Raw genomic sequence first — 25,547 nt, forward strand, 5'->3', positions numbered from 1 at the left:
GCAGCCAGCTCTTCCCGTTGGAGACGGCCTTAGGAATTAGGATACCATGCAATTCTTTGAGCTACACACACGCTACTAGCATGAGGGTGAGGGTGACAACAACGTTGTCAGAATAGGGGTGGTCGGGTGGCCAGCATCAGGCATGGAGTCGAAGCAGAAGCAGATCAAATGAAGTTTATAACTGCTACTGCACGCAACGGTGGCCGTTCGTTGCTTATCAGATCTGATGGCCGACATTGCCTGACAATACATGTTACAGTAAATCTTGCATAATTATTTTATTTGAGTGCCCTTGCTTTTTATCAAATGGGGGAAAGACATGACTGCTTAACGGTCGTCAAAGATTGGTTATTGAGTTAATTCCGAAAAATAATTTGAGTTGGAGAGCAACGTGAATGAATCATCATCAGGGAAAGGTTTCGATCATGCATGGGCTTTGTGCTCCAGTAGAAAAAAGACGTTGGGCTCTTTGCTGGTGGGCTCCCAATGGCCGAGTGCATCTAAGAAAAGCCCAGAGGAGACAGAACAGAAGCCAGTATTTCTCCTCCTGACAGACACCATGGCCGTGCAAACAAAGCTCCATCCGGTGGTTCCAAGACACAATTATAAATACAATTTTTTAAAATTTTCTCTATATTTTTCTTTCCCAAACGTAGCCTCAATATAGAACATTTACCACTGCACCAAACCTCAGAAAGTAGTGTAAATTAGTTATCTGTTTTTTTTCCTGAACTTTATCAGATACCCATAGAGCACTGCTCGGGATTTAGTCTAGTGGTAAGATGTACGCTTAGGGAGCATAAGGTCCCGAGTTTTCAATTCTCGGAATCCCCAACCTGAAAAAGATTTTTGAATTTTGATGTCAAGGACAGATGGTCATGGATGATATTGAGATGAAGCGAATCAGGTGCGGACAATGAAGTCTGAACCACATTCTGCATGTCAAGATAAGGCATAGGACACAACCTCACAAAGCGTACTATACCTCAGTCAGTATGAAGGTAACTGTTGTAGTCAGCTTAATGCTGTTTATGTCCGAACTACAGGCCATATAAGTAAAGAATATTTCATATCAACACTGAACTTACTTAAATTTATTAGATAGAACATAACACAACCAATTTTTGCAACGGTGGAACAGAGCTAACTGCATTGCTGAAATTTTTCATCACATGTTGGTGAGAGGTTCCTGAACTAATTGTTTTGCTTAGGAACATGCACAGAAACATTCAGTTATTGATCTATTATAAGTCTAGAAACTTTATCTATGTTCAGTTTGTCAACATACATCTGTTCGATGTTTTACTGATTTTTTGATGTAGTCTAGAATTTATCAGTATAAGAATCTCTTGGTCATGAGCCATCTTATTTCTAATGCATGGGTGTTAGAAAGTAACTAGAACAGAAATATGTACACTATGTAGTTCTATTTCCTAAATATACACTTGCTTCATTCTGAACAAGGCCTACATTGCACCCACAATTCAGACCTGCAATGCTATCCAAAAGAAATAAATGGAATGTTTACCACTGGACCCCTCAGAAGCAAGAACAGATAAATCGTTTTTTTTCAAACAAAGAATAGATAAATATAAACCGTTGCAAATTTGATATGTGTGTTTTTGTTGTGTGTGAAATTCTGCAGACAGATGCATAGAACAGATATGGGGATTTAGTCTAGTGGTAAGATGTACGCTTAGGGAGCGTAAGGTCCCGAGTTCAATTCTTGGAATCCCCAATCTGAAAAGGTTTTAGCATTTTGATGTGAGGTGTTCTTGGATTGTATTCATATGATGAGCATTTTTTCTGGACAGTGGTTTCTGGACCACATTCAGATTGTAAGGATTGCATTTTCAAACATTTTTTATGTGAAGGACAGGTGTTCCTGAATGGTATTCATATGATTGAGCATTTTGTCTGGACAACTCTCAGACTTGTACCTGTGCTTGTGAGACAGCTATTGACTAGAGAGTAAGTAATCACATATCTAAGCCTGAAGGGGATTTATATAAGATAAAACTGACATAATATAAATGTACTACAGTAATATTGTTCAGACTATGATGCTGGATGTAGCACTGAGTTGTACAATAGCATTCACTCAGAAGTGCAATTAGTCATAGATCACTTAGCTGCCATTGTTTTCACGCTCTACCTTGCCATCTTAAACCTATGGATTTTACCTCCTGAATTTGAAAGGATTAGAAGTTATTATGGATTATCTTCAGACCATGAGTAGCATCTGGACTCTGGAGTACGGATCACCTTCACATAGTGACAGATTACTGTGTGGCTACAATGTCACAAGGCATGTACTTATACCTGTAATCAGAATGCTCCTAAAATAGTCAATGATAATTGCACTAGAGCACAGGACACAAAGGTTTTAGCTAGGCTTATAACTGTAACTCCATGCGATGCCGTATCTCCACCTATTTTGACTGGATTAACATTGTTGTTAGTAGACCTGTCACAATATTAACACAATTATTGTCTTAAACACAATTAAGAACTGCCCTGTACTGCCATAGTAGTGAAGTATGCATTTATATGGGATGGCTCGTCAGTTATCCTGGTGATGAACCTGCAACCAAAAGCTGCAGGTCTCCTTTCTTTCAGTTTCATTTTATCAACTTAAGCAAGTGCATTGATCTTCTTCGCTGTTATATTTGACCAAATCAATGTAGCAAAAGAATTTTTCCATGATTTCAAATACATGGCCACTGTTAACTTCCTGCAGAACTGACCCTCATAACAGATAAAAAGTAAATCATCTGAATTTGCTGCCCCTTTTTCATTCGTGAAAAAGCCTGCAGACATGCATAGGGCACAACAGGGGATTTAGTCTAGTGGTAAGATGTACGCTTAGGGAGCGTAAGGTCCCGAGTGCAATTCTCGGAACCCCCAACCTGAAACCCTTTTTGCAATGCTTGCCAATGCAAATTCAGAGTCCTGGTTACACTGAGTAGCCTGAAGATGATGTTTTTGCTTTGGACTACCTGTCCACATACATGTATGTCTAATGAGGTTCAGAACTTGTGTGTCTGCATGTGAGGCCGCTTTGTTTTGTGTGAAGTTGAGCACTCTGATTGTGCTGCTGGATGTAGCAATTACTCATAGTTGCACAGTAGCACTCAGTGTGCGATTTGGTCAGTGATCACGTAGTTGCAGTTTTTGTCTATTCCTTACCTTGCCATCTTACGTTCTACTGAATTGACGAATTAGAAGTTAACTATAGTATATGGACTGCCAATACCTTCACAAACTGACATATTAATGTGTGGACCACATTGTCACACTAGGCATTGCTATTTCTGTAATGCCATTATGCCAATGCTACAAATGGTTGATGAAGTATTTGCAGTAAGATGGAAGCTACAAACTCATAAGGTGTTGGCCAGGCTTATGCCTGTAAGGGTGTAACAATAATACAGCTAGCATGGTCAATGGTTCAAATCAGTGCTGTATAAGTTTTGACTGGAGTAAATTTTTCTTATACAAAAAATGATTTTTTATTTGTAACTATATGGTATTATTGCAATAGGACATTGCAGTAGAATTTCTGTTATATTAGTGAAGTATCATCCACAATAATATGTGATGATGCATCATCAATGCTGGTGATGAACCTGCCACCAGAAGCTGCATAAGCCCTTTACAATCATTCCATTTTCCAGTTTCAGTTTACACTTGGCTCTGCCTGCTCCTCCTTTCAGTTTCATTTTATCAACTTAAGCAAGTGCACCGATCTTCCCTACTGCATCTGACCAAATCCAAGTAGAAGAGAACTTTTACATGATTTCAAATACAAGCCCATTATTCCTGCAGAACCAACCCTTACAACAGGTGAAAGTAAATCATCTGAAAATTCGCTGTCTCTCTAAGTTTCTGAAATCCTGCAGACATGCATAGAGCACAGCTGGGGATTTAGTCTAGTGGTAAGATGTACGCTTAGGGAGCGTAAGGTCCCGAGTTCAATTCTCGGAATCCCCAATCCGAAACCCTTTTTGCAGTGCTTGCCAATGCAAATTCAGAAGAGATCTGGATGGTCCTGAATGGCCTGAAGATGAGGTTTTGGTTCTGGACCACACACATTGTGTCAATAGCCTCATGAGGTGAGGTCAGGTTGTGTGCATGTGAGGCTGTTTTGTTCTGGTGTGAGTTCGAGCAGCCTGGAGTCTCACTGCATGCCAGGATTGTTGCAGGATATTTGTACGAGGTCTGGATGATCCTGACTGTGCATTATATTTGTACGAGTGCGTTGGTATATATAACGTATATATAAGTAGGGGTGGTAATGGGCCATGGCCCTAATGGCCTCTTCACAGCCCAATAAAGCCCTTAAAATTTTTAGTTCAAAAATACATATGTTTAGAACCCGACCCTTTTAGGGCCCGATCCTTAGATTTTCTAGTTCAAAATGTTGGGCCCTTTATCACCCCTATATATAAGTACTAATTAGAAAAAAATAGATAATAGAAAGTCATAATGCAAAACCGATTATTTGGTCTAGTGGTATGATTCTCGCTTAGGGTGCGAGAGGTCCCGAGTTCAATTCTCGGAATGCCCCGTAATTTCAATTTTTTTATATTTTAACACAGGCATTTGGTCTAGTGGCCCAGGAGCAGCCCGTCTATCGTTTCAGAACACCACGGGCCGTATTAGTATTGGGCCGGGCCATGCTCGTTACCCGGAGTAAACCTCATGACATGATTTTTTTTATTTTGTTTCCCTACACCAAATTTTTGTGCTGAACTACTCTAAAAAAAAAAATTTGTGCTGAACTCACATGATGATGCATGGTGAATTATCCACGCTAATACTCCAAAACATACATGCATGCAGCATAAGTATGCAAACTGTGAGCATCAACCTGAGAATACCAAGCTAATCTTTTACAGTTGAATTGGCTTAGTTGGTTAGAATCCTCGTGATCACCGAACCGATCATGGTAACAAAGCTGCGACCTTACGGTGTGTAATAGACAGAAATATTGTTCAGCAGATGGGAAGAATATTACTGTAGTCCGTTAATTCCAAAATAAATAACAACCCTTGAAGTTGACAATCTTGTTAGTACTATCAGTAAACATACCATGCATGTTTTCAACAATTGTCTTATCGAGCTCAATGTTTTCACATTATGGTGTTTATATTGTAGTGTACTAGTCCATCATCCCGTGCTGTACACAGGCAAATAATTTAAAAGAAGTAATTGTTAGAAAGTTATGAATAAATGTAATTTAGATGGAAAGTTAGGATTTACTTTAAGTTAACTTTAATAATCAATAATGGTGGCATTGGATGTCGATCGGCAGAGTTAACTTAGATTTATTTGGTAATACTATAGGTTAGTAATTTAATAGTATATATAGATATGTAATTTATTATTTATTACATGAAGGTTAGAATAACACTTTAGGTTATTTTTGTATGAGTCGAATGTGAAAACTTAAAATTTTGTTTAAGGTTCATTTAGACTACTTTCGTATTGGCAAAGGTTGGTACTAGCTCCGTCCTAAAATATACTTTTAGACTTGGTCAAAACAAAATATTTTCATCTTTAACCAATAATACCTTCAAAAAATTACTGTCAAATAGAAAAAAATACGTACATGTTACAATTGTTGGTTTCACTATGAATAAGCGAATATCACTTTTATATGGTCAATCTTTATAGTTTTTTTCTATTATCTACTGTCAAAGTTTAAAAGGTTTTGACTTGGAGAAAAAAAACTATATTTTGGAACAGAGCAAGTAGTTTATATAACTTTGTTAATGATAGTAAAAATTTCATTTTTGTGAGCATGTTTAGGATTGTGTATAAAACAAAGTAAAATATTTTTTTTAGAGAACAAACAAAGTAAAGTATAGAGAGTGGTATGCTGTCGCGCTCCGATCCGACTCGGAGTCTGCCTATCGTGGTCAGCTACTCTATCCGTGTCCGTATAGGATTATTCCCGGTTCCTCCTCGCCACAGCGCGTCAACAAAACCCACCCGAACCCTGCCTCCCTCGATCGGAATTCACCATTGCTGGGGCTTCTTCGAGTTGATTAGCTAGCTAGCAGCAGCAGCCGTCTCCTCGTCGTCGTCCTCCAAGCTCGGCGATCTGATCATCATCTTCCATCCACGCCGGCCAGCAGCTAGCCATGGGAGGCAGCAGTGCCGCTCCTGAGCACAGCGCGTCGACCATCGCCGCGGAGGAGGTGACAGGCTCGCACGTGCTCACCGTCGACGGGTACACCAGGACCAAAATGTGGCTCGTCGCCGGCCAGTTCATCCGCTCCGCCACCTTCGCCGTCGCTGGCCACCGCTGGTCCATCTCGTACTACCCCGTCGGAACCAATGCCGACGACTCCGACTACATCTCCTTGTTCCTGCATCTCGAGCCGACCGATGCCCGGGCGGCCGACGTCGTCAAGGCATGGTTCTCGTTCAGCCTCCTCGACGCGAGCGGCGAGCCGGTGCCGTCCTACACCTACTTCACCTACACGGCGAACACGATCACCTGGGTCCTGCGAGGCTTCGTCTCCATCGCCGGGAAATGGCTGGCACAAGTTCATCAGGAGGAAGGCGTTGGAGCAGTCCCCTACCTCCGCAACGACTCCTTCAGGGTCAGGTGCGTCGTCACCGTCCTGAAGGAGACCCCGGCGCCCCCGCCGGCGCCGCGAGGTACGTCGCCCCCGCCGCCCCCGCCGGCGCCGCGAGGTACGTCGCGGTGCCGCCGCCCGACATGGGCCGGGATCTCGGTCGCCTCCTCTCGAGCGGGGAGGGGGCGGACGTGACGTTAGAGGTGGGCGGCGAGACCGTCGCGGCGCACCGGAGCATCCTCGCCGCCCGGTCGCCGGCCCTCCGGGCCGAGCTCTTCGCCCTGGGCCCGGCGGGGCCGAGCGCCGCCGCGGTCTGCGTGTGGGTAGAAGGCATCGACGCGGACGTGTTCCAGGCCGTGCTCCGCTTCGTGTACACCGACTCCCTCCCGGAGCTGGAGGATGGCGGCGGCGGCGAGGCGGCGACGGTCATGGCGCGGCGCCTGCTCGCCACGGCGGACAGGTACGGCCTGGAGAGGCTGAAGCTGATCTGCGAGGACAGGCTCTGCGACGACATCGACGCAGGCACCGTCGGGACGGCGCTGGAGCTGGCCGAGCGCCATGGCTGCCAGGGGCTCAAGAAGGCGTGCCTAGACTAGAGCTACCTGATCAGGGCGGCCATTGCGACCGAGGGCTTCGAGCACCTCAGCAACACCTGCCAGTCCGTGTGTCAAGGAGGTGCTTGACAAGCTCGTCGCTGTGTGACATCGATCTTCCTGCATCATGAAGGCCGCCTCAACACACTTAGGAATTGTCATTGTAATTGCCAGAGACAGAGATAGAGGAGCAATGAATAGAACACATGCCGACATGCGTGCACACACATGAGCAATCTTAATTTATTCACAATATTTTCTGTTTTTTCTTCTCATTATTTGAAAAGAAAAAAAACACATGATGAAGATGGTGAATTGGTGACATATACCAAGTCAGTTTTAAAATTATAGATCGTTTTAACAAATCTAGATATATAATTTTTATTATGCATCTAGTTAAAACTATGTCTAGATGCATAACAAAAATTATATATCAATTTTTGTCAAAACGATCTAAAATTTGGAATGGAGGGAGTAACAAAACAACAGATCATCATCTCCTTGGAATCGCCGGAACATCCATGCGCAGACCAGCTGCAAGTCTATCAACAACCTCCTCCATGGAGAGCCGCCGTGCCGGCTCCTGTAGACAGCATATCATCCCGATAAGGACACAACTTAGTGCCTGAGCCCGTTGCGAATCGTCAGTTACTAGTGCTTGATCAAACACATCCCTGCTTGTCTCCAGCCTCTTAGCCTGCGAGCCAACAACAAATTAGAGACACATCAGTCAGTAATAAGCTCCATCAGTTGTGAACAACAATTATTAATGTTATGGTGGTATTGCCCATTTATTATTACCCACTGTTCGTGGCGTTTTGGAGGAGGGCGGCGACGGCCTTTTTTGCACACCAGGCTCATGGTCTCAAGGAGGATAACCCCAAAGGAGTACACATCGCACTTCTCTGTAAGTTGGACGCCCATAACATATGCCCATGCCTTAGATATAAGCCCGTCAGGCGATAGTTCTGGAGCCATATAATCCCTGAAGAGTTACAATTTTTTTTTGCTTAGTAATAAAATTTTTGTCATAATCTATACGATTTTATCAATTTTCTATTGTGTCATCTTGTGAGGATTATTAGCACAGAGCCTCCCCAATTAGTAACACTAATATATCATCTTACCCTTTATCCAGTAAATCTTTTATGCTGGGCGTGATTGTAAAGGGACGCTCCTTCAATACTATAGCTTTGCCAAATTTGATGATCTTTGGAGTAAAGTCCCTATCCAAGAGCATGTTTTCTGGCTTCAGATCCAAATGGACAACACTTTTGGTATGCAGGAAACGTACGCCCTCGGCTATTCCTTGAATTATCCTGAAAAGAGAGGGCCATTCAACATGTGTATCCCCTGCAGCAGAGTACAAATGTACACGTGGAATAAAAATCCTGGTTAGAGGCTATATATAAGAGAAATTTGGTGGACAGTGCGTGGAATTGTGATCAAGCTAGATTTTAGTGGAAATGTACCTTTGATAACTTTGATCAAGCTTTGGTTGGAAATGTATTCGCTGACAAAAACAAGATGGTGTTTTTTGTGAACAACAAAATCACCGCCTTTGTGCACCAGAGTCTCATCGTTTTGGTAGAAATGCCCCAAATGTTTAACTAAGTTTCTGTGCTGGAGTTTTGAAACGATATTGAGTTGCTGGAGTTTTGAAACGATATTGAGTTCTTTAATGAAGCGCTGCTTGACGCTATCATTGAACCCATGAAATTTCTTGATGGCAACTTCTTCATTGTTGTGTAATACACTCTGAATATTAAATAATGTAAACAAAGTAGACTAAATAATAATTATAATAAAGAGTGAAAGTTCTATGCTATCAGTTCTAGAAAATAGAAACATATCAAAGATTTATCATGTGGTATTATATTGTATCAAGCTAGCTAAAGATACATGAAGACTACAATTCAACATGTTTTTAATGCTGACCGTCTTTTTCTACAAGTTTTAGTTAATACTATATACCAATGTCAAGGAAGTCACTGTGTCTAGAATCATCAGTCCAGGCAACTATCAGTTACTGTCATTACAAACATGCTTGTCAGCATGAAAAATGTTTCTATGCTAATAAAACAGTTGTACAATATTAACATGCATGTCCTCCGCAGAAATCGAGCCAGATGACAATAATCATCTGAAACTCCCAAATAAATAAGTAAACCAAGCGTATAGGTGGAGTACGTACCTTGTAGACAAAACTAGAGCTACCTTTGACTTTTTCTTTTGATGATGCTATTGCAGCCTGCAAATCAGACCAAGTGTAGTCTGTCTCCTCGCCTGTCATATACAAACATAAATGTGGCATAGCCTAACTGAAGTCACAATGACATTAAAACGTTTGAGTATATATGCCCTCTTGTCAAGAAATGTGCCGTTTTTAACACATTTCAAGTTTAAACTTTGATACTTTGACTATGAACATGTATCTTCCAAAAAATTTTGGCTTGATATAGCATATAAATCATGTGTATATGTTTGTATTGAAAGTAGTCTTGCAGTATTTTTAAGAATATATTTGAATAGAAAACATATCCTAATCTTGATTTCTTTCTATTTGAAATAGAATTCAAAGATATGTTTTTAGGCTGTGTTATTATCCAAAACACCATATTGTCATGACTACAGGAAGGAAGATTGTAGGAAGGTAGGATGCGTATAATGCGGTCGATGTGTTGCATTGAGCCCCTTAGGCGGTATATATAGGAGTACATGGCTTGGAGGGCAAGCAGCCTCTCCTAGAGATAAGGAAGGTTATCCTGGGATTACAATCAATCCTAAACTAACCATATCCGGAGTTGCCTAATATACTCTAACATCCCCCCGCAGTCGTAGCGGTAGCAACACGAACGGTCAGACTGGAGAACAATGGAGACGTATCCCCCCTGCAGTCGGAACGCCGGTGCGAAAGCTTGGACTGGAGACTCATACAGATGATAGCCCTTTAGTGACGTAGAAGCCGAAGTCGAGGTGGACATGGTCGAAGACGTGGAGGGGGTGCGGGTCGAAGCGTCGTTGAGGTGCTCGAGTACACAAACTCAGCAGCTTCTTGCCGAAGATAGCAGTAGGACGGTGCAGCGGATGACGATGGTAGATGGCGCGGTTTGCGACTTAGGTCATGCTCAGGACAGGGGTGGCAACGGCACAGGATGCAGCAAGTGTCATGCTCAGATCAGGGGTGGCGATGACGTCTTCCTTTAGGAACATCGGCGGCGATGTCTGCGTGAGAATGGCTGGAGGCGTGGAGGCGGATCGAGCGCCTGCTTGATGAAGACCGGCGGCGAGTGGCGCCACCGCCTGAAAAGGCGACGACACCGGTAGGGTGGCTTGATCACGAACGTCATCGCTGCAGCCTAGAGGGCGCAGCAACAATCTCGTCCTTCGAGAGTGTCGATGATGAACGGCGACGAACGGCAGGGCGACGCAAACCGATCTTAGATCGGAAAAAAAGAAAATCAGCAGCAGCAAACGAACCATGGATACATTCTCAGGGTACCCCTAGTGGTGCCCCTCCCCCTCCCTTATCTGTTTCCCCCGTGGTCAACACGGGCAGAGAAGAAAAGGAGGGAGTGGGCCGCCGGTGCTGCCTTCTCGATTCCGGCACGGTGGTGGCGTAGTGGCGGGCCTCCGCCTCCAGCAAGTGGATCCGCTCCAGGAAGGCGCGGATCGGGACTTTGGGGGCGGTGCCGCCGCGGAAGGCGCGAACGAGGCCAGTCTCGACGGGTCGAGATGCGACGGCGGCGAGGAGCTGGGGAAGCCGAGATGGGGTGGAGCCCCCACGATGGCGCGGCCCACCGGCGACGGTGGAGGATCGACGTGGTGGAGCGTGGAGGCCGGGGCGAAGCGGGGTGGCCCCGATGCAGCTCGTCCCCGCACCGGATCTCGTCGGGTGGCGCCGGAGTCGACCGGCGGCACGGTAACCCGCCCCAATCTCGCGGCTCCGATGGCGCAGCGGCCTGGCGCACCTCGTGCCTCCTCCGCAGCCCGCGCACAGGGCAGCGACGGCGCAGGAGGAGAGAAGGCCGGGGCCGCGCGCACGGGGGGAGTCGGCGTGGAAGGGGCGATGAGGGAGCTGACGAGATCGCATCACCACGGGAGGTAGGTCCTTCTGTTGTGCGTTGACGACGACGGCGGCACGGATCAGAGGGATCCGCGGCGCATCCTAAGAGGGCGCTGCCCCCGGCGGAGATCGATCTCCCCGGGGGCGGCGCGACAGCAGCGGAAGCGGCGGCGGCTAGGTCAGGATCTAAAACCTAGGCGTCTGATGCCATGTAGGAAGGTAGGATACGTATAATGCGGTCGTTGTGTTGCATTGAGCCCCCTTGGGCGGTATATATAGGAGTACATGGCTTGGAGGGCAAGTAGCATCTCCTAGAGATAAGAAATGTTATCCCGTGATTACAATCAATCCTAAAATAACCATATCCGGAGTAGCCTAATATGCTCTAACAAAGATGAAGTGTTCAATATGAGGAAGCGAGCTAACAACACAAGCTTGTAAAAAATGACAATGATTTGGACCTTTAATGCTTTTAAAATTCAACTATGTGGACAGAACAATCATGAAAAAAAGAGGATATACATGCAAACCTTGTTTCTTTGTCTCCCTTTTGTTTTTGTTGCTAGCATCTTCAGTTGAATTGGTGGTACGCCATGGCTGCACTGGTTGTCGTTCCACCTGAAATAACAAAATAAAATGGATTCAGATACATTACCTGCAGCAACTAAGCTTGGATAAAAACACAATCTTAGTTTTCAGCACTGTTTTCTCAAAACTGTCCTGCAGGTCCACACCATCCAGCAAAATTAGCGCAGCACTGTTATATATTGCACTCCCTCCGTTCCAAATTAGAGAAACTATTGACTTTTTTTTTATTCAGTTATTATTCATCTTTTTACAAATATTCAGACAAATACACAAAAACATCCATGCTTAAAGTACTTTTTATGTCAAATCGAGTATCATTAATTTCACTTCACTTAACAAATTATTAAAATATAGTGCTGCTCAAAGTTTGTAGAAAAAGGTCAATGGTGATTAATATTTTGAAATGGTGGGATTAACATAACATGTATGCAGTAGTAAGAAAAGCAACTGTACCTTATGTTGTAGGGGCACAAGAAGAGCTTTAATGGCTTCCAAAATTTTGTGCAATAGTTTGTTCGATTTTTGGTCGATTTTTTGGTTCAGCAGTGAGTAGGTACTGCACCCAGCGCCATCCTTTGACGAGAGCATATTTTGTATAATTTCTAGCCTAAGCAAGTTCAGATCACGGGCGATGTCATCGGCCTTGAAGGCTTTCACCCGGCATTTGTTCTTAGCTTCTGTTGCCATCCTCTCGAGGGTGCCCTTGAGGCTCTCCATTGTGGTGTGCATGCTGGTGTTCTCCGTTATGATCCGTGCCGGTGGGAGCAATCTCAGGTCATTGCACAGTGTTTCCATGAAGTTGCAGATGCTGCGGCACTCCTGGTTGTTCCCTTTAAACTTTTCCAACTCAGTATTGATTTCAGACCCGACATCAATGACGGCGTTCTTCATCACCAGAGTGGCCATCTCTGAACTTCACCTGTTAACATGCATGGTTAGAAAATAATATTGGTACTCTCGAAAATGAATAACTAAACAGACGAATAGAGGTGCAAATGGGTGACCCTTAGGTGCACCTCCAATCCTCCATAATTCAAATATTTAAACTACTTAAGGGCCACCCATTTACACCTCTCATATGAATATTTGAGATCCGACTGGAGAACAAGAAGCAAGCAAAGGTTGTATGTACCGACCTGCTTATGAATCGAATCGATCAAGCTCCTACTAGCTAGTCGATTCTTCCTAGTCCACCAACGCGAATTGGAACTTAAACTTGCCGGTTGATCTTAACGAGGGAGGCGCGAGACTCTTATGAGCTGTAGCTATAAGCATCACTTGTGTTCGCTTAAGTGAAGGCACCAGCTAGTAACTGGGGGCTATATAAAGGAGTTGGGTAAACAAGGGGCATTGTAGCGCATGAAGCGGAATCGAAGCCTGTCCATGACCTCAATGTTTTTATATGACGACTATAACTCATGACTTGGCACAAGAGGTGTGTGAAAATTTTTGTTACACTAGATTTCAGATTGTTGATAAGATTCATATTCTAACTTCAAAATTGCTGCTCATAATGAAAAGTTTTAAATATTGTATGGAGGAGGAGGCAGTGGGATGGGTGGGTGGGGGATGGAAAGTTTGACTGAAAGGAGAAGTTTGACAAAAGCACCAACATTGATGTTTTTATATGACTCCAGCACAACCTGTCGTGACTTGGAATAAACTTTGAAAAGGTTGATGTATAGGATTTCAGACTGTTGATAGGCTTCATGAATTAAGTGCAAAATTGATGTCCGATTTCAACAAGGAATTGAGTATAGATTTTAAAACTTGTACAGTGACTGCTAATTATATTGCTGCAAGGCCTTTAGGAAAAATTGTTACATTATTAGGTTTCAAAGTATGAAGTTTTTTAAGTAAAGATGCATATTGTTGTTTCATGTACCTATTTAAATATGTGAGTGATCCACCCCACAATTCCACTACGCTACAGCGAAAGCAAAGGTGCATTCAGAGACCTACTTGTCTTAAATTGTTGACGGGCCGTTTCACTGGATCGAGCCACCCATTTTGCCAGCTTTTTCTTTGTTAATGACTGAGCGAAAAAGTAGTCACATGACTTAAGAGAAAAATTGGAGCACCATCACAAGCAGCAACACTTGTAGCAGGGGATAAGTATTGTGACAACTTTGCCTGTATGTAGCTTTGCGTAGCCTTGACGGTTTAACACTGTTTCCTCATAGTTGTCCATCTATAATACACATGCAGGGAAGAAAATACATCGGATACGAACAATATACACAGATACAAATACATATATTTATTTTTAATCGGATTCGGACTCGGATATAGATAGGATAAAATATCTTGGATATTGATATAAATCACATATGTATAGCTAGTAAATATTTGACTTTGGTTATGCGGATTCGGATACGGTACGGATATTGACTGTCCGGATTCAGATACATACTGTAATACCAAAAAGAAAATAGAAAATAAGGAAGAAAGAGAAAGGGCTTTTATAATGGGGCAAGGCCCATCCAGCTCACCCCTTCCCTTCCTCCCCACGCTACCTCCTTCCCCTAACCGACACTTCTTCCCTTTCTCGTTCCTTTCCTCTCTCTTCTCCTCCCATGGCAGCCATGCTCCAAATTCTCTCCTTGCGGTGCCTAATCCTTTGGGGGAACTAGCAAAATGGAGCGAGGAGGATGAGAGGAGTGCGGAGAGGTGCATCTTCGTGGTGGATTTGTCCTTCGCCTTGCTTTCCCATTGACCTAGGGTTTGGGGAAGATCAAGGTGAGCTCGATTCGACCCTCCCCTACATTTTTTTGGTGTCCATGGTAGATGTTGGCCTTGAGTTTTAGTGGATTAGTGGGGAGAAAGGACGTTCTAGTGCTTTCCTAGGATTTTAGATTCGTCACTTTACTGTAGCAATGTTGAGAGGGGATTTTGGGGTACTTAGAGGCCCAACTGATTTTTGGGGTGAACTATTGTAGGGGACATTCAGATCTAGTAGCTCGTCAAATTTCGTGATGTTAGCTCAAGGGATTTGAGAGGTATGTATTTTATGTTAGCCCATATATTCTTTCATAATTCTTACTATTATTAGTGGAAAAAAAATAGAATAGGGTGGTTTGATCTGCCTTTTTCAAGACCATGGATGATGCCCTTGCCACGACCCACGGTGGACTTGATCACAGTTGTGGCTTATGTTGGCTTGGTGAACCCTGATCCATTCGCCGCAAGGGAGATATGTCTTATGGACTCGTGGTTTGTTTTTTAACTATCAGTATGGTTGTGGATATTTATACACACTTACAAATAGGAAAATAACATACAAAAAGATACATTATTTTCCTATCTATAAAAGTCCACAACCATACTTGTGATAGTTAAAAGAACAACCTTGCGGCGATTAGGTCCCTTGTGGCAGTATGGATCAAATTAGCATCTAGGGTCCACTGAGCCAACAAAAATGACAACCACAATTAGGTCCACCTAGGATTCATATGCGTCTGCAAGGGCATCATCCATGATCATAAAAAGATGGATGAAACCATCTTATTCTATTTATCCTACTACTAACACTATGGAAGAATATATGATTGCTCTTTGTGAGCCATGACTAACCTCGCATGTATACACACAGTGAGCAACATTCACCAATGGTCTTCATATGGATACTCAGGGGCAGATCTAGCGGTGGACCTAGGGGGGCTAAGACCCCACAAACAATGGAGCCCCCTCTTGAGCCCCCGCCCCCCTAGGAGAAAGGAGGAGGAAGAAGAGGAGGAAGGAGGAGGAAGGAAGAGGAACAAGAAAATCAGCCCGCCCTTAATCCATTCCTAGGTACTGAATTGGCCGGCCAAAATATTTCCTAATTAGATGGGATCAATATTATATAAGTTAATAACCTCCCTACATGGCGGGTCAATACCTTCCTTAATCTAGTTGAATATAATTAGCAAGATTGATTGGCCAGCCAATACCTTTTCTAATCAAGTTGAATGCAAGGTTGATCTCTGTCAATGACTAGCCTATATTTCCTTGCAAAATCGCAACACATTATATAATTCCTTTTGCAATTATCGGCCAATATATTTTCTAATTGGATGAGAAATTGAAGGTGATTGATTGATTGATTGGTTAATTAGTCAATACATTTCCTTGATGGTAAAGCTACTTGGTTCATCATCTTTTATTTATCTATCACAAGCATCATGTTGGCAAATGTGTGTTCATATGCATATACACGTATCAAAACATTTAGATCTGGAAATCCATTAAACTGCTATTGTTTGGAAAAGAATCTCATTAATGTGATGTGGGAAAAGACTTGGGACCCATATCTGGTGCTAATCCTATGAGACCGCTGATGTGTAGCAATGTACTTGCCTTTAGTAGGAATGGAATGCTAGAACCAATCACGTTAGGAAGCTATATAGGAAATAAACGCTAATAGCCATGCTTGTCAAGTTACTAAGGCCTTGTTTAGATAAAAAAATTGGCCAAAAACAACACATCATATATTTGGACACATGCATGAAGTATTAAATGTGGACAAAATAAAAAAAAACCAAATGTACAGTTCGCGTGTAAATTGAGAGGGAACTTTTAAGCCTAATTGCGTCATGATTTGATAATGTGATGCAACAGTAAATATTTGCTAATGATAAATTAATTAGGCTTAATAAATTCATTCTGCAGTTTACAGGCAGAATCTGTAATATGTTTTTATTATTAGTCTATGTTTAATACTTCAAATGTGTATCCATATGCTTAAAAAACTTTACACTTAAAGAACTTAATAAGACCTAATTAGTGTCGTGCATGACCATTTGGGTACACGCAGTAGGGCATGGTTGAAAAAACTATTTGCATGGAGTGGATTCATTTTCCCTTTTGTGTTTTTCACCCTTTTCCAACACTTTCCCACCACCGGCCCTCTTTGGCCTGCGCAGTGGGTCCTCTAGGGGGTAAAAGGGAATATATCTACGCATACCCAACGTGCCCACATGTCCTCTCACAATGATCATTATCTCCTTCCTTACATACAACGAGATTTCCTTCTTTGCTTATTCTCGCATCACACGAGAATTTAGTTTGTTTCCTTTGTTTTCTATACCACGCTCGTCACTTGAGGCTTCCCTTTGGTTCTCCTTCTATGCTTGTGTTTCTTTCGGTTGCCCACAACACAAGAGCATCCATACCGTACCCTAGCTAGTGGAGAGGACACGGTCAACATGCGCCCGGCGCTCCCCGACTCATCATCACTTCTCTTTGTTCTTGACGAGTGCTTGTTTGCCTTGGCTCCAGCGAGGGGGATCGAACCGTCCATGCATTGCACAAACGTACGTATCATGGTGTGGTCGTTCCTATATATCGGCCACTGGTGCGACAACTATTGGGGCCGTTCGCTAACAGTCGCTGGTGGTTGGCGTTCACACTTCATTTTTAAATCCATCATCGTAACATGAAATAAGGCATGGTTTTGCATTGCACCTAGCTTGTTCCACCATGCTTACTAGAAGGTACCAGGTAAAATAACCGGTACCAAAGGCTTCCACAATGCTTACTAGAAGGTATCGGGTAAAATAACCGGTACCTAAGGCTTCCAAAATCACGCAAAATATTCTTTGGCTGGGATTTGAACACACGACCTCTAGCCTCGCGCGCTGCTTCTTTACCATCTTCTGATTGAGGAGATATTTTCCTTTTAAAGTAACTCATATATGAGCCTAAGGTACTGGTTGGTAAATACAAAATGGTACCTAAGGCTTCTAAGGTACCGGTTGGTAAATACAAATCGGTACCTAAAGCTCATCTATTGGTACCGGTTGGTGGTACCACCCGGTACTAATGTAAAAATTACCACCTAGTATCTATGTAGAGACTTAAGTAGCGGTTGATAATACCAACCGGTACCTAAGGCTCATTCATAGATTCCATCCATTTGGATCAATCAGAACCTAAGGCTTGTTTTCTGGACTCTGGAGCACCTAGAAAATTATGTCTATGTTCCAGCTAACTCATGGTTGTTGCCCTGTCATTTTGTTATTACTAATATTCCTAAAACTAGGTTGATATTTACTCATTTTTGTTTATGTAGATAGGCCCACAGTGTTATTTCTCATAGCAATGATGTGTCCCAACATCCCAAATAGCCCTTGCAGTCGCAGGGGCATGTGGATTTTCCACTTTACCCTCTGTCCGGCGGTAAGCGCCCCCTACCTCTCGCTGGCGTCGCCTCTGATGCAGGCGAGGAATAAAAATAAAGCTATTCTCGCAAAAATGTATGAAAAATAATGATATTGAGTTTCTTCTGCAATAGAAGTATATATAGGACCAAGGATGAACACCTAAGAAGGAAAATAAAGCTATTCCAGCAACCATGTATGAAAAAAATAATGATACTGAGTTTCTTCTTCTACAATATAGGATATATAAGACCAAGGCTGAGGGATGACCTGCAGTCTAATAAAAATAAAAACTCCTGAAAGGATGACAGGTATTAAAATATCTTCTTTCCATCCTTTCAAAATTCCTCGTGAATTGCAAGGTTGAAGCATGAACAAAGTGGAGTCTACGCATATGAAGACAAAACCATCATCCTCATCATATCCCAGAATATCATGTCTCCTTCTTCCCCTTGGCCATCTTTCATGCTCCTGAAGACCGAAGATATCGTGCAGGTCAACTGTCCTAAAAAGCACCCATGTCGCGACATCGTGACAGTTGGCTGCCACACTTGCAACTGCAAGGTTCGGCAAGACAATCTCGCAAGGCCAACGCCGCCAAGGACTGTCTTGATGATTTGGCGACGGTGGTAGTCGTCGTCGCCGGTATGGTTTACTGGAGGCCTCTTCGTCACAGTTAAGCTCTGCCTATCCAAATGAAACTCGAGTGGCCATCGGTCTCCATGTAAACCTCCTCGTCCTCATCCTGGCTCCCAGTAGAAATTTTGCAGTAAAGGCCATGGGCGATAAGGGTGCCGGGCTCGATGAATTCAGCACTCCTACATGTACGATCATGGTAAATGGTACCATGGGGAGACGATCGATTGTGGCGACCACCTTGAAGGGGCTCGAGTGGCAGGCGCCGTGCACGTGGCCCTGCTCGCCGGCGGGGGCGCAGATCACCGTCCCGTTGAAGGACACGTTGGCGAACTCCGACGGGATGGGTGGCAGCCGAACATGGCCTCCGGTGACAGGATCGCAGACCAAGACGGTGTAGCCGCCTAACGTATTGAGGAAGGCGACGCGGCCGTGGCGGCAGGCGAGCAGGTGGATCCCCCGGCCGGCGTCGGCGAGGGCGCGTCCCAGGGAGAAGCGTGGAGGGGGGGGGGGTGCGGGGGTTGTCCAGGGGTGGAACACGAGATCGTGGTTCCCGCTGGGGCCCTGCTTGGGGTCGAAGGGGATGGGGATGAGGTGCTGCTCGAAGAAGCCGAGGAGGGGCGGCCGCCGGTGGTGGTCGCGGAAGCGGCGGAGGAACCGTGGGTCGGACGCGCGGGGGAGCGAGGAGGGGTTCAGCGGCACGCGGAGGAGGTCGTCGACTCGTCGTTGTCGAGCGGCGAGCTGCTGCGCTGGCGGCGGCACCGGCGGCCGGCCGCCTGGTTGTCGCTCATATGCTGGGCGGATTGGGGAGTCGAACGAAGTGGAGGGGCTCTTGTCGACCCATCTCTTGCGTGCTTTTTGTGGTGGCGCCTCGTGTCCTCTCGTCGATGAAAATCAACATTGCATTGGTGAATCCGACTCGTATCCAGATCGGAGGATCGTGAGGTTTTGGTTATTCAGGGTTCATATTAGTTACACGTGGAAAAAATAATTCTGCATAAAGAACAAATGCAACTATCTAATAAAAAAGTATTCTTATGAGCATGTTCACATGTGCTAAACAAGTTAGTATATAAAGAAAATAAATCATTTCACGTACCAATTTATAAGATTGTGGCGCTATCAGCTTATAAGAAACATGGCCTCATTAGGCCATTGTTTGTGATTTTGGTGATTGTATGACAACATAATCAATGAGACTAATAAGTTTATCAAGTGAATCATATTAGGTCCCAAGGATGAATACAAAGCCCTAGCAAAACAAGAATCAAAGAAAAAACTCACAGAAATGCTGAATTGGTGTCACACCCGGTTTTAAGGACAAAACCGAATGCATAACTATATGTATGCCAGGATCAAATTTCATACATATAGAGACATCATAAGTGAATAATCAGTAACAGTATCACGAAAAAGAGAAATACAACAAATAAAAGACTATCAAAGTTATACAGCTTATCCTGGAAACGAAGGCTTCAAACCTCACAGGCAATCGACTGGGGGGTTGCGCACGCCTAGAACTCAGCATCATCTTCAAAAGACTTCACACATCTTTCCTTCTGAACAGCAGTAAGCAAGGGTGAGTACACTTATGGTTGGTACTCAGCAAGGCCACAAGAAATAACCAGAATGTGATTTAAATCCATCTTTAAATTTATTAATCATGTGAGGGTCCAAGCCGCTCTTGACCGTGAGCACGGCTAACCGGTTAGTTTTAACTCTGCAGAGATTGTACACTTTCACCACAATTCGCGTAAAAGTTCCGAAGAACTTTGAACCCAACCACGCAATGTGCTAGCTAGGCACAATACCACACTTCCGAGGTGTGATTGCATAGGGACGCTACGAGGCCTTTACAAAGAATCCCTATATGTATGTGTTGGTCCCTGCCGTGCGGTCCCTCAGAAGACACAGCTTCCTTCACCCGCTCCACAACACAAACTCATAACCACCAAGCAGAACAACCCCAACACAACATATAGTTCATCTAATTACTCAGCCAAGACCAGAGCCCATTAGTATTGTGGTTGTACGGTTTTCTTGGGTGGTTCTCCATGTTCCAATTAAATCATAGTACTCTTGTAAATAAAGCATAGATAGAAGTATGGTTAGGGTCACTTGCCTTTCTCCAACGAAAAGCTACTCTTACTGCTCTTAAGCTTTTGCTCACTTGGAACTCTTGATCTTCAATCTTCAAACAGCGATCCTTCTACTCGGAGCAATCAACGAGCAACCAAACAAAGCAAACAAAAAGATACAACTAAGAACAATACACCAAACAAGATAAAAAGCTTTAAAAGAACGCACTAAAGGATAGGGCTCGCTGCTACGGTTACGAGAGCGCAAGAAATGCGGAAAACATAGCTAAAACGGCGATTCTATAGACTAAACGGTGCTTCAGAGATCTAGTTGTGATTAACTAAAAAGGTTAAGGACTAACAGAAAAGATTTGTAAGACACAACAAAGTGTGCTCACAGAGGATAAAAAGGTTATAAAGCTATCGCACACGTTGCAAGGATCACGTGAGCGCAAGAATCGCTGAAAACGGAGTTGAAACGTGAAAGATATGGCTAAAACAAGGTTCTAGGGGCTTATTTGTAATAGATTTAAACTTTCAGGGGCTAGCTTGCAAAACAACGCACTAAGGATGGTGGGTTCTATTTTGGAAAAGCTCAGGGTGTTTTCCGTAAAGATTTGGACTAAAACAGAAATAGTTTTGAACTGCGATGGACGGAGGGTTGATTTTGGAAAAACGGAGGGGTTTATTTGCAAAAATGACCACGGTTGAACGGTATTTGGTTTAGTTGACTCGGGTCATATTAGATCTGGGCCGCTGGATCTAAATCGGACGGCGGGAGTGGATTGGGGTGGGCTGGCGGCGGCGCAGAGCTAGAGCGGGCGGAGCGGAGCTCGCGGCGGCGCATGGCGGATGGCGGCGACGGCGAACAAGACCGAGCGGAGCAGAGCGAGAGAGAGGGAAGAAAAGACGGAGGAAGTTGCTCACCGGAGAAGAAGGAAATCGTCGGAGTCGAGGAAGAAGGCATGGGGTCGACGGCGAAATGGCGACGACTCATGAGAAGGAAGACACCACGACGAAGAGGACAACGAGCTGAGCACTGGGGTGGCGTCGGATTTCACCGGAGATGCACGGATGCGGAGGATGGTGGGATTCTGGGGAAAAGATTATTTTAGGGATTCCCAAACAAAGAGCCTCCCTACGGGTAGTCTATATTTTTGTGTGGAGTTGCCATGAGAGGTTGGTTTAATATATAGAGAAAAAAGTCTCGCCATCCCACATCAACTAGCAATGTGGTACTAAACCTCCCTCCCATGCTAATGGGCTTTACGTGCCATTAGCCCATTAAGGAACACATGAATGGGCCCTTGAGGTCCATTAGAGATTTATGCACTTTTGATAGACTTAGCCCATTTAAAATTTCGGAATTAATTATTTTCGAAATTAAAATAATTCTAGAAAAATCTAGAATTCATATTTAAAGTCCGAAAAATATTCCAAATGGCCCGAAAATTCTAGGAAATATCCTAGAAATATATTGGGACCTAACGAACTCAAATAAAATATTTGGAGCTCATGAGAAGATTTGGAAGAGCCTCTAAAAATTAGAGTTTGCTCTAGGGAAAATGGGAAAAGAATCCAGAAAAATCTGGAAAATTCCCGGGAAGAATTTTTGATGATAGAACACGTTTTGAAAGGTTTTCACACTCAACAACACTATGCATGTGACATGAATGCATCACCAGAAGAACAACATCATTTAATTTGAAAAACAACCAATATTTATTTTCTTTTACACTAAATTCTCTGTGAAGAAAAAATAAATGTTGAGAAAATTTTAAAATTGTGAGAAAATTATTGTTTTATTTTTAATTTTAATCACATCTTGAAATTCAAAAATTTCAGGGTGTGACAGAACTACCCCCCTTAAAAAGGAATCTCGTCCCGAGATTCACAAGGTTAGCAAGAGACAAAGGTTTAGGTGGGTAGCATCCGACACATTAACTGTCTTCCTGATCATTCCTTCTTACAATATGTCCTCAAACATGCATTTTTTTTTTGCAACTCACACCAAACACTTCATGGATACTCATTCTTTAGCTATCCATTCTTTCCTTAGCTCTGTTGGCCCATCTAGCATACCCATTTCGACTTTCTCGTTTTGTGGGACATCTATTGGCATAATGGCCCTTTCACCACATTTATAGCACATTACTCTTTTAATACGCCCATTCCGACTACTTTTCTGCTCCTCCACAACTCTCGGTGGAATGGCTTGTACATCAGGATCCTTTTTGGCAGAGGGGTCACATGGAGGTCGAACAACTTCTGGATGTGGTTGATTGAAACTAAGTTGAGTACCGTTATCTGCCAATGGTTGTGGTAACTCCATCTTCTCTTGGCTTGCTTTACTAATTTGTTTATTAGGCTGCTTGCTTCTTTTAGGCTGAAACTCTTTGAAAGTGATAGTCCAATCCTCGAGGTTTATAGTCGGATTTCTATCTTCAGCTTGAGTAACTCCTTCTAGGTTTGGAACGTGCATAGATAACTTTCTATTGATATCTGAATGATAACGTTGCCTTGCTTCTGCTGTCATTAAGCTATCTTCTTGTAGACATCGACGGCCATAATGCTCACAACATTGGCACTTTTCTGAAGTCTTACTAATCTCATGTTGTTCCTCTATCAGTGGCTTTGGTGCTTCATAGTTCCTCTTGCGCTTTTCATTGTACCATGCTTCAGCAACTTGTCTCTTCACTGGTCCAGTGGGGACTTCTGTCTTGGTCATCTCCATGTTATTCGAGGATGTTGTTGTAGATTGCAACCTTCCTTGTAGGACACGAGCTTGCATAGCTAATAGCTTCTCTTTATCAAACGCTGGCAGACCGGTTGGGACTTGATTATCACTGCTAACAGGGTTGTGGCTCCTACGAGAGGAGGCTTGCTCTGTAACATGATGTTGGTTGTTGACCCTATTTGGAACCATTGCTTGTACTCCCTGAGTTTGTGCTGGGATGTTGAGGTCTTCTTTCTCCTTTCTGCTGGGACTCACCATCTAGTTGCATGGTAAGGATAAGGTCAGTAGAGAGAAAGAAAGATCGAATTAACAAGGCAAAATCCATGATATCCTCTTCAACTCTTGGTGGTCGCAACTTAAAGAAATCAAGGAGGAGGTGAGAAAGATATGGGGGTAACAGAAAGGAAAAGAGAGCATTCTTGTCTTCAGCCTCTTTCATTTGTCGATCATTGTAGATGAGTGCTGCCATAAACTTCTTTCTTGACATCCTTTAAAGGGATTAGGTAGAAAGACGGAGATAACAAGGAGGTGGGAGGTACATAAGAATCCATCTAGGCAACCGATGTTATTGTAGGTAGAAGACCCACAATACACCGACAATCATTACAAAGAAACGAAACAGACAAGGTCATAAAGACAACATCATCATGCAAACACTGAATTCCACCAGTCAACATAGTCAAAACGATGCTAAACGTTGTTAATAGAGTTAGAAGGGGTACTCCTAAACTTGATTATATCTTCCAGCTTCATCATGGATGACACGTGCCTCCTTCAACTTGTCCAGCGTTGGCTTCACCATCGTGATTGCAGTAGTAGTGATAGTGTCACCATGTGGCTCAAGCTTGATTCTTTGGTAGTGCTTTGAATTTTCCATCCAACATGAGCAGGAAGGTGAGCAGGTGGTATTATTTCCAATTCAACTTTACTCCTTATGATGAACTAGCAGCTCTATTCTTCAGATGACTTGGACAGGCATTAGTATACATGGCACGGATCATCTAATTTTTCTTGAATCAGGAAAGATACTTTGGAATCAAAAATCAAGGGATGATTCCAGAGCGGTATTGTTGTTATTATTATTATTTTGGAAAGAAGAGGCACAATGTGAAAACTGAACACATTGTAAAAAAAATTAAAGAAAATAGGCACAAGAAAGATAAGTTAAAAGAAATTTAAGGATGGAATTTGTATAATCATACATCAAGGAGGAATTAAAATCAAGGAGTGATCCAGAAGGGGAAATTAGACCGACCAGAATTGAGGGTCTAACATTTGCGAAATAATAAAGTGCAAATGAGAAGGGGTCAGACGAGAAAGGTTAGTTATCAAAGCGGATTGAGAGAAGAAAAAGCTAAGGAGTGAGAGTATTCAATGGAGGGGGTCAAGGACTAAGTATGAATGGATTTTATATCAAAACAAACCTTAGAAAATGACCATTGCTACCTAGGCTTACGTCCTACAGTCGATACAGCTCTGATACCACTTCTGTCACACCCGGTTTTAAGGACAAAACCGAATGCATGACTATATGTATGCCAGGATCAAGTTTCATACATATAGAGACATCATAAGTGAATAATCAGTAACAGTATCACGAAAAAGAGAAATACAACAAATAAAAGACTATCAAAGTTATACAGCTTATCCTGGAAACGAAGGCTTCAAACCTCACAGGCAATCGACTGGGGGGTTGCGCACGCCTAGAACTCAGCATCATCTTCAAAAGACTTCACACATCTTTCCTTCTGAACAGCAGTAAGCAAGGGTGAGTACACTTATGGTTGGTACTCAGCAAGGCCACAAGAAATAACCAGAATGTGATTTAAATCCATCTTTAAATTTATTAATCATGTGAGGGTCCAAGCCGCTCTTGACCGTGAGCACGGCTAACCGGTTAGTTTTAACTCTGCAGAGATTGTACACTTTCACCACAATTCGCGTAAAAGTTCCGAAGAACTTTGAACCCAACCACGCAATGTGCTAGCTAGGCACAATACCACACTTCCGAGGTGTGATTGCATAGGGACGCTACGAGGCCTTTACAAAGAATCCCTATATGTATGTGTTGGTCCCTGCCGTGCGGTCCCTCAGAAGACACAGCTTCCTTCACCCGCTC

At 43.4% G+C, this 25,547-nt stretch overlaps 1 protein-coding gene, 1 long non-coding RNA gene and 3 other non-coding genes across 5 annotated transcripts; all 5 read left to right on the forward strand.

Moving 5' to 3' along the window:
* The first annotated feature begins 1,666 nt into the window (after positions 1-1,666).
* Positions 1,667-1,738, forward strand: TRNAP-AGG. Its single transcript has one exon. It is a non-coding gene; the product is annotated as a tRNA-Pro (tRNA).
* Positions 1,739-2,835: 1,097 nt separating this feature from the next.
* TRNAP-AGG lies at positions 2,836-2,907 on the forward strand. Its single transcript has one exon. It is a non-coding gene; the product is annotated as a tRNA-Pro (tRNA).
* A 1,014-nt stretch (positions 2,908-3,921) lies between these two features.
* Positions 3,922-3,993, forward strand: TRNAP-AGG. Its single transcript has one exon. It is a non-coding gene; the product is annotated as a tRNA-Pro (tRNA).
* A 2,156-nt stretch (positions 3,994-6,149) lies between these two features.
* LOC120685126 (BTB/POZ and MATH domain-containing protein 2-like) lies at positions 6,150-7,186 on the forward strand. Its single transcript, XM_039966960.1, has 2 exons — positions 6,150-6,614; positions 6,773-7,186. Exons 1-2 carry the CDS (start codon positions 6,150-6,152, stop codon positions 7,184-7,186), a joined length of 879 nt encoding a protein of 292 aa, XP_039822894.1.
* Positions 7,187-14,348: 7,162 nt separating this feature from the next.
* LOC120686847 lies at positions 14,349-15,876 on the forward strand. Its single transcript, XR_005680415.1, has 3 exons — positions 14,349-14,576; positions 14,777-14,836; positions 15,469-15,876. It is a non-coding gene; the product is annotated as an uncharacterized LOC120686847 (long non-coding RNA).
* The last annotated feature ends 9,671 nt before the right edge of the window (positions 15,877-25,547 follow it).

The sequence above is a fragment of the Panicum virgatum genome, chromosome 8N (assembly GCF_016808335.1).
Source record: "Panicum virgatum strain AP13 chromosome 8N, P.virgatum_v5, whole genome shotgun sequence".
NCBI lineage: Eukaryota > Viridiplantae > Streptophyta > Magnoliopsida > Poales > Poaceae > Panicum > Panicum virgatum.